This window comes from Schistocerca cancellata, chromosome 1 (assembly GCF_023864275.1).
Source record: "Schistocerca cancellata isolate TAMUIC-IGC-003103 chromosome 1, iqSchCanc2.1, whole genome shotgun sequence".
Taxonomy (NCBI): domain Eukaryota; kingdom Metazoa; phylum Arthropoda; class Insecta; order Orthoptera; family Acrididae; genus Schistocerca; species Schistocerca cancellata.
The window spans coordinates 383,499,102-383,513,478 of NC_064626.1; the positions used below are offsets into that span (position 1 = coordinate 383,499,102).

General features: G+C 39.5%; 1 protein-coding gene across 8 annotated transcripts in view; it reads right to left on the reverse strand.

Moving 5' to 3' along the window:
• Positions 1 to 13,077, reverse strand: part of LOC126175285 (solute carrier family 25 member 45-like) — a 113,009-nt gene extending 99,932 nt beyond the window's left edge. The window contains exon 1 of one of the 8 annotated variants that reach the window (XM_049921953.1): positions 12,949 to 13,077. In XM_049921953.1, coding sequence (XP_049777910.1) covers positions 12,949 to 12,988 — 40 coding nt within the window. In that variant the 5' untranslated portion in view covers positions 12,989 to 13,077. Of the gene's footprint in view, positions 1 to 9,751; positions 9,774 to 10,100; positions 10,119 to 10,492; positions 10,620 to 12,643; positions 12,761 to 12,948 lie in introns of those variants that run through there. The other 7 variants (XM_049921961.1, XM_049922018.1, XM_049921968.1 and 4 more) reach the window with 7 other exon arrangements.
• Positions 13,078 to 14,377: the final 1,300 nt, after the last annotated feature.

The window sequence follows — 14,377 nt, forward strand, 5'->3', positions numbered from 1 at the left end:
TCATGGGATACCTCCTAATATTGTGTTGGACCTCCATTTGGCTGGCATAGAGCAGCAACTCAAGGTGGCATCGACTCAACAACCCATTGTAAGTCCCCTGCAGAATTATTCAACCATTTTGCTTCTATAGGCATCTTTAATTGTGAAAGTGTTGCCACTGCAGGATTTTGTGCACAAACTGACCTCTTGATTATGTCCCATGAATGTTTGATGGGATTCATGTCAGGAAATCTGGGTGGCTAAATATTTCCTTCAAATGTTCTTCAAACCAGCTGCAAACAATTGTGGTCCAGTGACATGACGCACTGTCATCCATAAAAATTCCATCGCTGTTTGGGAAATGGTCACAGAGAGTGTCAAAGATATGCTGAAGAAACTGAACTGGCAAACCCTTTAAGGTAGACCTAAACTATCCTGAGAAGGCCTACTATCAAAGTTTCAGGAACCAGCTTTAAATAACAACTCTAGGAATGTACTACAGCCCCATATGTATCACTCACATACGGATCATGAGGATGAGATTAGAATAATTACAGCAAGCACAGAGGCATTCAAACAATCATTCTTTCCACACTCCACACATGAATGGAATGGGAAGAAACCCTAACAACTAGTACACTGGGTCATACCCCTGTCGTGCACTTAACAGTGGTTTGCAGAGTGTAGATGTAGATGTAGACACTATCTATTGGTCAGCTACACAATCTACTCCCTTAGACTTTAACTTACCTAGGATAATATCGTGACATACACAGTCAAATGCCTTAGACAGGTCACAGAAAATACCACCTGGTGCTATTTTGTCATTTAATGCTTGCAAAATTTGACGTGTGACCTTGTAAATGGCATTCTCAGTTGATCAACTCCTCTGAAATGTGATTTACTGAGGATATTACTGTTGGTCAGATGGGATACTATTCTAGAACCAATGACAAACTCAAAAATTTTTGAAAATTATGTGAGCTGTTGGTTATTGACAACTCCCTTACTTTTCTTACAGAGGAGATTATCACTGGCATATTTCAGTCTCTGGAAAAATGCTAAGAGTTAGTAATCCACCTCATATTTCAGAACAGACAGTGCTTATTATATGGCAGCAAGTCCTTACTACTCTGTTGGAAACTCCATCAAATCCAGATGAGCTGCTATTTTTCAGAGAATGTATAATTTTCTTGAAAATGTTGCTCCATCTGAGTCATGTGGATGTGTGGATAACAGTGATATTGCAAGCACAAACTATGCATAACCACAGACCCATGGAATTAAAATCCACTGGTCAAAATAATAACATTAATTTATCACAAGACGTGGTTTTGGAATAATTTTTATCTGTTTGTGAGGTTATTAAAGAAATTATCATGTTACATGCCTCATTTTGATATCCACCATCACGTCTAACACGAATCTCTGCCAATTTTATTACCATTTATTCCTTAATAACTGAATTCAAGACGGATTTGGTCAGAGGCAAGGTTTTTGTGACAGAATAATCCGTACACTGACCCACGGAAGAACAATGCTCAGCTATGGCTGACTTATTGGGCTGCAAAAGGCGAGTGTGGTGATACCGTTCTGAGTACCCTTCATGAACTGTGCTTGTGGTCTGAGCAATATATGCTTTGTCACAATGACTTGGCATTCTGTAGATTCCACCTTTCTGAAAAACCCAAGGCACAAACACTAGATGGAAATAACATTCATTTAACATAATGTTCTTTTAGGGTGTTGACATATAGGAGGAACACCCTGGACCTAACAGCCAATCATCCTCCTCATCTTGTATCTGGTCATTTTTACTCCTTGTTAAAGTTGTACTAATCTGATAGGAAGAGCATCCATTTTCTTTGAACACATGTTGTAGGCACAGATATTCCAGCTCCATTGCAGTCTGTCTGTCAGACACAACATGTACTTGTTTCAAACATAGACTACCTTGTGAAGGAGCTGGAACATCTACAGTGTGGAGATTAAAATTTTAAAAAAAATTGCGTAAAGGTACGAAATGAAGAAGATGGGACTTGGATAAGTTGCAATAACCAGAGGTTGCTGCGAGTTCCAAAGGGAGTGTTAGGCAATGAGCCAACGGGTGATAGAAACAGAGGAAATGAATAAACCAAAAATAAAGGGGCAGCTTTGAAAGCTGAAATAGTTAAGGCAGCAATGGAACATCTAGGAAAAAAGCCAAGACCCTCTAGAAAGGGGAAAATATAAAAATGTTACAAATGAAATAGGTAAAAGGAGAATACCAAGCTCTAAAAATGAGATTGGCAGAAAGTGAAAAAATATAAATCAGGAATCACTAGAGGAGAAATGCAAAGCTGCAGAATTTTACATGACTTTAGGAAAGTTATGTGGTGAGCATAGCAAAATTGAAGACATATTTGGATAAAAGAAAGGACATGTATGAATATCAAGAGATCAGATGGGAAACCAATATGAAGCAAGATTGAATGGTGCAAGGAATATGTTAAATGTCACCTGAAAGGAACAAAACTTGAATGCAATATCATGGAAAGGATGATTGGGGATAGTGCAAGAAGAATTTGGAAAAGCACTAAAAGTCCTAAGTCAAAACAAGGCCTGGGCAGTACACATCATTCCCTCAGAAGTATCTGGAGAACCAGGAGACACCTACTCCACTAGGCATGCAAGGTGTACGAGACAAGTTAAATGCCCTCAGACTGCAAGGATAATATAATAACAATTCCAAAAAAGGGAGTTGCTGAATCTTACTGAACAATCAGTTTGCTAAGTCACGGTTGCAACATGCCGACATGACTTATTTGCAGAAGAATGGAAAAAACTGTTAGAATCTGACCACAGATTAGGTCAGTTTGGGTTCTGGAGAAATGTAACACATGAGGAAATAGTCACCCAATGACTTCACTTAGAATATAGGTTAAAGAAAGGTGAACCTATGTGTTATGTCCGCACTATAACACAACAAATATTCCGTGATAACCAAATTTATTTGACCTTCTGTCACTTAAAACAAAACTTAAGTTCGACTACCTACACTTCGCTGGCTGTAGCGCCAAGGAGAAATCAGAGTCACTAGTAGAGAATACAAGTCCAAACCACTGCCAACCAGTCGATACCAACACATCGCAAGTTTCCAGCCAGGGAGGCCACAGTACGGTTCGGTCATCGTGAATCCAGAAGCCGGGTAGTAACACAGTCATAGGCGAAGATTGAACTGGTTAAACGGGCTCAGGGAGCTCGCTTAAATCTGCAGGTCCGGCCAATCAGAGTGTTGGTAGATGGCGCCCTTATACGGTTGCTCACTCTGGTGGCAAGGGCAGCGCCGCCAGGATAATCTGTATCGATAGTGGTGTGTACGCTGCCGCTAACCCCACGACGACGCGTTCACTTGTGCCAGTTGTTGAGATCGTGTGCGGCGCCAGCGGTACTCGCTGTGTGCCGCACGTGTTGTAGCACACCGTGCCAAGTTGATGGCTGCTGTGCGGTGGCCAATACGACACTATGTTTATAGCAGTGGCATATAAATATGGGGTGGGGGCACACCCCTCCCCCCCTTGCGGGGCTGCCCACTTTGCCACCATTGCCACCCCCGCCAGTCAGTCCGCACACTATTCATTTGGTTATTTCATCAGTTGACTCGAATGAATTGAGTTATTGAGCATTTGTACATTCCTATGTAGCATGAGTGTCCATGTTGTATTTTATATGTTTCTGTCCGGCACATAGATAGCTAACAAATACCTACAAGAAAAGTTGTGGCCATTCTAGTGATCTTGATACACTATTCTGTCAGACATTTGTTAAAGAAAAGTCCCGAATATTCTACTGTTTTCTTGGACAGAGAACCTACAATACGTAGCATTATAAATGTGGACTATTCGTCGAATAGGAAGCTAGTTTACATTCAGAAGCAGAAATATTAAGACTGAAGAATGAATAAGTAAAAAGCTGTCTGTTTGTCCTAGAAATGACTATCCTGCTTTGCACAGGCTGTACAAAATATTTGCTTGTCTACATGCATCTATTGCTACAGTAGATAGAAGTTTTTCAACATTGTGGCATACAAAGACATGACTGAGGTCGAAAATGAAGGAGGATAGACTTAATGGCTTAGCTCTGTTGAACACTCACCCTGATATAGACTGTCCTAACCACAATTGTAACTTTTTTATATCATAAGATGGCATTGCCTTGTATAAGCGTACAATAAGCTTAAATAAAACTTTCTTAAGCTTTGCATGTGACTTGATTATTTTTTATTATGGGAAAAGTAAAGGTAGCTCAAGATATATTTACCACCCCCTCCTAGAAGTTTTTCTTCTGTATCTGCAACTGGTTTATATTATTTCTAATCTTAGAGAAATCTTTTGACAATGTTGACTGGACTAGACTCTTAGAAATTCTGAAGTCATCAGGCATTAAATACAGGTACCAAAATGTTATCTACAGCTTGTACAAAAACTAGACTGCAGTTTTAAGAGTCGAAGAGTGTGTTGAAATGAGAGTGTGAACAGTTTGTAGCCAAGGGGCTATGATTAACTCATTTCTATGCAGTGTCCTTTCTTACAAGAGTGCTAGTTCTGTAATGTTAACAGTAGAACTTCTGTAAAGTTCTGAAGATTGGGAAGATACACCAGCAGAAATGAAGCTGTAAGGACACATCTTGAGTCATGCTGGGACAGCTCATTTGGTAAAGCATTTGTCCTCAAGGACCATGGGTTCTGGTTTTAAATCCCAGTCCAGCACACAAAGTTTTAATGCACTGTATTAGAAAGTTTCAAATGTCATCGACATGACTGTCAGGGTTTTTGGGATAAAGCAAAATGACGTACCTGCAGAGTTGCTACAGATACTGGTAGAGAAAGAACTGCGACCCAGTATGTGTTCTGCTACTTCATTGTTCCATGAAAAGGTCTAGTGTGGAAAAATGGGTGGAAGTAAATGAAGACTAGCAAGACCGTGTTGGTAAAGCCCTCAGACCAGTTGTCTCAATTCCTAAATTTATTACTCAGGTGAAAGGGAGTAGCTATAACATCACTAAGAATGGAGACATGTTCCAGTCTCTACAAAGAAGAAACCTGGCATGAGTGCAACATTTCTGGAGTGCAGCTTTCTATATATCAACTGACTTTTTTGTGACAAAGAGCACTTTACTTGCTTCAGTTTTTGTCAAGCTTCTTTCCAATAGGGACAGTGATTATGATGAAGATAGATTGTAGAGTAGTAGAGTTAATGTCGTAGATATACTCAAAGTACTAGTAATTCCAATCCAAAATGCTAATACTGGTATAGTTATTTTTTAAATTATTTTGTAAGAACTTTTATAGTTCTTTCCAGCTACCTTCTGGCATTGCTTAATGAGTGTATTACTATATTTTATCTGTTTTATGTAATGATTCTGTCAAATAATTAGAGAATATTGGAGTCATCCATGGGTGTACAAGTTATTGTTGTTTGTTCACTTTTTGAATGCAATATGAAGTGTGATCAATAGCACTAGTATACTATTATATATTACACACCATATAGGAACATACAGAGCACAGCTATTAATGTTTATATGACTTTTCAGGCTTTCTCTGAGGATGTGTTGCAAATCCATCTCAACAATATTATGAAAAGGACAAATCACTACCCACCATACAGAGGAGACATTACAGACAGATACAATGAAAATTACCACTCACCATACAGAGGAGACATTAAGTCACTGACAAACACAATGAAAAAAAAAAAAAAAAAAAAAAAAAAAAAAAAAAAAAAACACACACACACACGAGGACTGTTCTTGCTGCTCGCTGTGGCCATGGTGGCCAGATACTGGTTGTGTGTATGTGAGAGTTGCACTTTTGTGAATGTGTATGTGTTTTCAACTTTGGAAGACCTTTATGGCACAAAGCTTAAATATATAGTGGTCTCTTCATTCAGCCTGTCTATGGCTCCGATCTATACTTTTCATAATATTGCTCAAATTCATTCCTGGACCTCCCACTATTTAACCACACATCTCAGGTTTGACACTGGATAACACTGAGTAAGTCATATAACATTTCATTGCAGCAGTTGTTTAATGTCTGTAGGTAGTTGTAGAAGCTGCTGCAGCAAGACGTAAGTGAAGGCCAAGAGCAGGAATCACACATGCACAGAAAAGTGCTGACAGTTGGGTGAAAATAGAGATAATAATCCCCCCTCCCCCAATGGATGCCAAAAAGAGGCCTTCTACATGTGCATTGTAGGCACCAACTGTGCTGTCAGATGTTGCTGAGGTTAAAAGCTGAATTAAAATTCTAGAGTGTGCTGTATCAAGTCTCTAATTTTAATATAATGGCAGCTAGGGCTGTATTTTGCCAATGGCCTTCCCAAAGTGGTACCACCAAATTCCATCAGATCACAAAAGTTAAGCATTTTCAGGCTTATCTAGCACTTTGATGGGTGCCCAACCAGGCCTGCTGATTGCTGTTGACATGCCCCTACACATTTGCATCCTCTGCCACCTATCGGCTGAGGATGACACGACAGTCGATCAGTACCACTGTGCCTTACAAGTCCTGTTCAGATGGAGTTTAGTGCTGGATTCCAGACAGTGCTTAGTCATCTTCTCATAAAGCATGTGATGTTAATGTTCAAAAAATGCTCTGCTGATTTAACTTCCTCCATCTGACTATTCAGTTGACATGGAAGTGGCAAAAGATGGCCACTTACCATTTTCAGATACTGGGATAATGTGACTACCACAAACCAAATCACAAAGAATTATATTTGCAGGCAAAAAGCTGCAATCATCCTGCACAATGCAGTATAGCACATGTGGTCTCAGACCATGACAGGCTGCCAGGTGAGCTTGCAACACCATGAGTTTTCTGATAAATAGATATGTAATGCATTCCAATAAAAGAGAATTTAATCTATGGATGTAAATGAAGCTGATGAGGCACCCACTGCAGTGGCCTTCTTGCCATTTTTTTGGCAGCATGCCTTCAAGAATCAAAAGGATCCTCAAGAGGTATGATATTAATTGTGTTCTTTACCATCTGGCAAAATTGTGTAATCTATTGCATCTGAACAATCATGAACTTGGTCTTAGGAAACAAAATATGTAAAATTCCATGTCAGTCTAGGAAGTCTTATATTGGATAGGCATGTTACACAGTGCAAGAATGCTGTGTTGAACATGATCGACATACATGTCTGGGCCAACCAGATGAATCATCAGTAGGGAAGCATTGACTAGACACAGAACATTGCATGTTTTCTGAGAAGACTGAAGTGTTACTCTCGGCATCACGCACAAAAGCTCGATAAAACTGAAGGAGACGCGCCCTGTTTTGCATGTCACTGCCTTGTTAAAGTAGCTGATTAATACATTCGAGACAAGGATAATACTCAGTGACAACAGGTATACTCTTAAGTTGTTTTTGGAGGGATCAGCAGTACCAATACTAGGATTGTATGTGATGGCCCAGGAAACTGCTTTTGAACTAGGCTGGCGCGGTAACTACAGCCAGTGAAGGCTGAGGTGAGAATGGTGTATTGCTATATTTTGTATTTCAGCACTAAACCTGCATTTAAACATGTTGCTTACTTTTCTTTACATGTAATGTCAACTGCAAGAACCATTTTGTAACCCAACCCTTTCCAACAGCAAACCTGACATTGGACTCTGTCTTGAACAGTTCTGACAACAATCCCAATTACATCCACCACCATTACCTCAGTTCAGCTCTTACAAGCCTTCCATGAATTGCCTAACATCCAGCATTGTTTCAGAACCCTTCCTCAAGTCCCTACAATATGACACTGATCTGTCCTCTGTAGAACTCCAGGCTTTTCATTCCCTAAAAATTGATGACTCCATCATTATCCTTCTGGTGGACAAGGAAATTTCAACTGTGGTACTTGACCAATGGGAATCCTTAAGCAAGGGTCTACACCACGTGTCCGACATCTCTACATACAGCACCATGCCATCAAAACCCCAGCCTTGTTGTACAAACTGACCTATGGTCCCTCCTCAAAACCTCAGGCCCCACACGAAGACTAACATCTTAATCCATAGAACTTCTACCCCACCCAAACCACATATCTCCACTTTGACCTTCTTCCTAAGATCCACAAACCCAATCACCCTGGCAGTCCCATAGTTACTGGCTTCAAAGCACCGCAAAACATATATCAACCTTAGCTGATAAACATCTGCAACCTGCAATACAAAGACTTCCTATATTAAAGACACCATTTCTAGATCGTCTGAAATCTGTGTCAGTCCCACTCACACCACACACCTTACTTGTTACTATTGATGCAACCTCCCTCTATACCAACATCCTTTATTTATATGCTCTGTCTGCTGCTGAACATTTCATCAGTCAGTGCCCAAACCTATGGCATCCTTTCTGCACACCTTAATCAACTTTATACTTTCCATCAACTACTTAACCTTTGAGGGGCAGACACACAAACGGATTAGGGGCACAGCAGTGGGAACCACGATGGCTCCTTCCTATGCCAACCTTTTCATGGGCTGCTTGGAGGTGGCTTTCAAGGGATCCATAAGCCTTGAGATGCTGGTTTTGTTTAGATACATTGATGATACCTCTGCCATATGGACTCATGGTGAGGCTAACCTGCTAAAATTCTTGGGAGTCTCTAAATACATTCTCCCAGTTAAATTTCACATAGTCCTATTCTGAATCCCATGATGTTGACCTCTTCCTCACTGAGGGTCAGCTACACACTTCTGTTCACATTAAACATACTAACAATAAACAGTACTTACATTTTGAGTGTTTCCATCCTTTCCATGTCCTACATTCCCTCCCATATAGACTTGGCATTCAAGGAAAATATATTTGTTTTGATGCAGACTTTTTACAGCTATACACCACCATTCTCACCTCCGCCTACACTGGGTGTAATAACCCCACCAGCCTAGTTCAAAAGCAGTTTTCCTGGGCCATCACATACAATCCTGGTGCTGGTACTGCTACTGCTGATCCCTCCAAATAACAACTTAGGAGTACACTTGTTGTCACAGAGTATTAAGCTGGTCTTGAATGTATTGATCAGCTACTTTGATAAGGTTAAGACTTCCTAAAATCAAGCCCTGAAGTGAGGTCCATTCTGTCCAACATTTTGCCCATCACACCTAGAATAGTTTATTGTCACCTTTCCAATTTTCACAATATCCTTTTCAGGCCCTATGCTCCTTCCGGACCCATTTCCTATGGTTCGTACCCCTATGACAATTCATGCTGTAAAACTTACTCTATACATCCTCCTACCAACACATGTACAAATCACATAACTGGCAAAACATATTCTATCAAAGGGAGAGCCACCTCTGTTCAATGGCACATGTCATGTACCTTCTATTACATAAACCTGAGTTTCTGGGAAGTTTTTCTTAACTCTTCCCATTTCCTAAACCTCACCAGACCTTTTCTTTAATCCCTCTTCCTTCCCCTTCAACCCTTCTGCCAAAAGGAGCCATTGGCTCCAAAAGCTTGCAGATTTTAGTGCCTTTATATGTGTGTTGTTCTGCTGCTGCTTGGTAAGCAGATTATTTATCTATCCAGTTACATTAATTTAAGCTGTGCACATATTCTTCATTTAATATATTCTCTCACTGAAAATCTTAAACAAAATTTGCAAAATTACTTCAAATTAAAAGATATTTTCAGCAATCACTTATCATTAATGCACATATGAAATATGAGCAACCACAGAGGCTGCTTCTAGAGCATGCACAGACAATCCATGTGCCACTTACACACAGATTACTGCCAGTATCTTAAGTTCAGTGTTCCACAGTATATTTTTATATCAAAGTGTTCGGTGTGGAGGTGACCAGTATAACAATTATTCCTGCAACAATCATTTGCCACCAGACTTTGATGTATGAAGGACACACACAATGCTGAATTTTCACACTATGCAACAAAACATGGTTGAAATTCCAAGATTCCTACAGTAATCAAGTGAGGAGAAACAGCAATCCTGCATCTCCCTTTTCTGCCAGCTAACGAGAAAAAATGTTAATAGCTGTTAGAAATTAGATAGAGTAAAAACATTCTATGCGTATAGAAACCATTACAATATTAAAAACTGATGGCCATTACTCAAATGCAGTCCCACTTTTGCAACAGATTTTTGTCATGAAGCACTTTCTGTAATTTACGTCAACATCTACACTTTGCAAACCACCATGAAGAGCAAGGCAGAGGATTACTCTAATCTTATCCTCAAGATTGCTGTAAGAGTGATATGTAGGAGATTGTACAATATTCCTACAGCCATCATTTAAAGCCGGTTCATGGAACCTTGTTAGCAGACTTTATTGAGATAGTTTGTCTATCTCCAAGAGTCTGCCAGTTCAGTTTCTTCAGTATCTCATGTGTAGACTGCACAGCTCACCCCATTATTTAGGAATTGAAAGAAAGAAGATTAGCAAATGAAAGATATACTTCACTAACACATAGAAAACGTCATCTGAAAGAGTTCATCAAATTACCTGAATAAATATTAAGTCCTAATCACAGCATAACCTGGTTTCAGGAAAATCTAATCAATAAGTTGGCAGTACTGTTGCCAGCTTTCAATTGCATAGTGCAAATGGCTGGAGGCAAAAGCAATAGAAGTCAAAAGAGCAGTGACAGGACTGACTCATTGCCACAGAGACATCTATGAAATGTGTTATGTCATTGGTTGAGATAGACTTGAGAAGCAGCCGCATCAAGCCCACTGCAACTGTAAGGGACTTTCTTTCACTGACTTTATTACAGTTAATTGTAATTTTGTGTAGTTCACTTTGCAGAAAACAACCATCTTAAATAAGACTGCCAACAACATGTAAATCTGGTCATTTAATAGAGGACAGTAGGAATCAACTATTTTCTTCTGCAGAAGTGAGCCACATGTTGTATGGCAGCACTGTCCCATGAGAGCTAAAATTAAGAAGATTAGTGGCCATAAGCATTATCCATATTGGAGTAAAGAAGGAAATTTGGGGGTTATGATTAAGATCTCATGCCTTCCTTGATGAGGAGATTGTTAGAGATTGAACACAATCTCACAGTAGGGAATGACTGGAAAAGAAATCAACCTATCATTTTCAAAGGAACTCTTCTTACATTTGCCTTAAGTGGTCTAAGGAAACCACAGAAAACCAGATTCTGGATGGCCAAGATGGGATTTGAAACACCATTCTTCCATACGTTAGCCGAGTGTCACTTTATGCCATAACACCTTATTTGGTCGCAATTTGGAAATGGGATTCCTAGTAGGGGCATGCTTCTGTTGTGACAGGTGGAGTCAGAGAATGGACAATTTGTGAAATTATTGGATGACTAAGATTTAACAAATTGGGTGATCATCCACATATTTAACATAAAGTGTCTCAGTTAGCTAATCTATATGCATTTCTTGTCCAGTGTAGGGCAGTGTATTTACACATATGATTCCATGCCTTCATCCAAAGTTTCGAAAGAACACTATAATTTCACGAATAAAAATTATTTTTTGATCGAAAGTTACATTGAATTTAGGCGTTCTGTGGCAGCTAAAGGGAAATTATTCCCGATAAACGCTTTATTTACGGCGGGCCACAGGCTATTTCCTCTTCCGATTCTTGTAAAATACGAACAGATGTTGTTGCTTCAATTATTCCGCTAGTTGGTTGGTTGGTTTGATGTTTAAAGGGACCAAACTACATGGTCATCGGTCCCATTTCCGCTAGTATACAAATAATAGTGATACCAATAAATAAATGCCGTAGATAAAATGATACGAGAGTCCATTCCTTTTTTATTGTTGGCCAGAGAAATGTCTTGTTTCTCTTTACTTCACCTAAATCTTTCTTTGCTCATTTACATTTGGATGCTGCTATAGCGTCATACTTTTGATGGAGGACATTCTTACAGTTTCGAGAAAATTTGCGCCCTTCCTTCATACTTTCTGGAACGGATAATGCGAATTGCCGAAAATGTGCAATTAACTTGTACCGGTACGAAGAAAACAAAAGGAAAGAATGTATGGTTTGGTCTCCTGTCGACGATAAAATTACCATAGCTGTAGCTAAAGCTCAGTTTGTACAAGAGTGGCTCGGGAAAAAACCGCTCCTTTTTTTCGTAACTTTCCCGATATTCACCTGAGTTGTTTAGAGAAACTGCGAAAAGGCTAAACTGGGATGGCCTAAGAGGAATTTTAACCCTGCCCTTCAGAAAACGAGTACAATGTACGGTATATGTATTATTTTACTATTGGTCTCGTAAATCGTCATACGCTACCGTACACGACACGTACGATGTAGGGCAGACCACCAAGAGCAGTGCTTACAGAATTATCTGTCCTTAGAACTGCATGTGACAAATCCGTGCGTCAGTTTCTTACTTATCACATTAATGTAATCTTTCTACTTGCGAGATTAATTCGATGTTTCTGGGAAGTCATTGGTCTTGCCAATATCGCTGTCTTATCCGTTTTTGTCCATATTTCCCAGTTCGCAAAATGGTCTTTCCGCGACATCGCCCCCAAACGATTTCACAACAGGAGACACACAATCGTTTCTGCCTTGTACGCGACCTTCTCAAATACCGAGGAAGGCAATGTGTAGTAATGAATACTCTACAAACAAGGCAGCTAACAAGAATATAATAACACGTACCGTAAATAAAAATTCTCTGCGATTCACTGTATGTTTTTCAGCGTGCTGGAGGTAGCACACAGTGTAGCATACTGTAAATTCTGAATACTTTATACTTCACAGCGCTGCCAGTAGTAATATTCACATTGGAATATACAGTAGTTGTACTTTCATATTATTTAAATAAACATGTAGTGAATGAGATGCACAAGCTTAGATTAGTTCTGTCAGAGTTTCCTATCATTCCTACCATCTCTTGGATTTAAAAAACCAAAGTACAGGAAACAGTTGTGCACAAATTATTGGTGTTAAATCTTGTTTCATACCAGCGTTCCAACCAGCCAAGAAATCGGCGAAAGTAAACATCTCGGCCCAGCGACTAGGTAACTTCTGCCCTCAGTACTGTGGGCATTCGACGCGTTTTGTACTTTGCTCCCGTCACTACACTATCTAGATAACACTGTATACTTATTTCTAGTTGCCTCGACTGTAAACGGCGAGCGTTTATCGGTTGCCCAACAGTTTCCAAAAGGGGTCGTAAAGATAATCCTAAGTAGTATGTAGTTCCATTTACGTTCTACGGGTGTGTATGTAATGCATATATTTTGTTTGTCCATTGAACATTTTAATCCTGCTGTGGTCGCATGAAGTTCTATTACATTGGACGCGTGGGTGATGGCTCTCACCCATCTATGTTTTCAATGTTACTTTAACAACGATGAAATAAAATTGGATACGGTATATACTTGCATAATAGTATAGATTTCAATTAGTTACTCAACTCTAGATCTGAATGCCCTATATTTACTGTAGCACCCACACAAAACCTACCAGTCTTTTAATGTAAACAAACAAAAGTGCACGTATATTGCATTACAAATTAATAATAAGTGATGTTGGTGAACCATACATTATAATAGCTGTGTATGAACCTTGCTAATACAGCAATTAGACCAGTATTTTCAAAATAACTTTTTTTGACCCAAGTATTATTTCAGTGTGCACTGTCCAAACAGTTGACATAAACTTCCTTCAAATGATCAGGGAGGTCCAGTTATCAAACCCAGCACAGCACTTCGTGGTTGATTTTCCCTGTGATCTACTACATTCTTAACATTTTCCTCTTCACGCTAACTTATCTCTTGCGACCTGGTTGCAGTGTCTTTCATTTCAAGCAAAAAAAAAAAAAAAAAAAAAAAAGACCACGCCTCTCAATCTCGGAAACCTGCTGTGCTTCACATCTTTCTGTTAGGGCCTTCATAACTTCATGTACAAGATTGGTTCGGAAAGTCTCTTCCGTGCTATACCTTCATTTTATTGAATTTATTACTGCAAAATGCTTTTTTGCATCTATGTTTACTTTATTATAATTCCAGGCTTGATCACAATGTTTATTTCTGATCAAGTTGTAAATTGGTGCATACGTTAGAAGCCCTTTTGTTTCGCATGTTGGTATTCCGGTTGCTGAGGGTTTATTTATCAATTGTCGTGTTTCATTTGTAGTTCACTGTTGTTGTTTTGAGTTTAAGTTTGTCGTGTGAAGACAGAGTGAACCCATAGACGCTAGAAATTTGGGTGCCAAGTCGAGAAACCGGAACCTTTCCAGCATATTTTTTTGTTTGAGTTCAATAGAAGGGTGATCGCAGCGGAGGCAGCCGGAAACTTTTGCGGCGTGTATCGGGATCATGCCACTGAACAAAGTACGGCAAGAAAATGATTTTCTACTTTTAAGGAGGATCGTTTTGGCATTAGGCA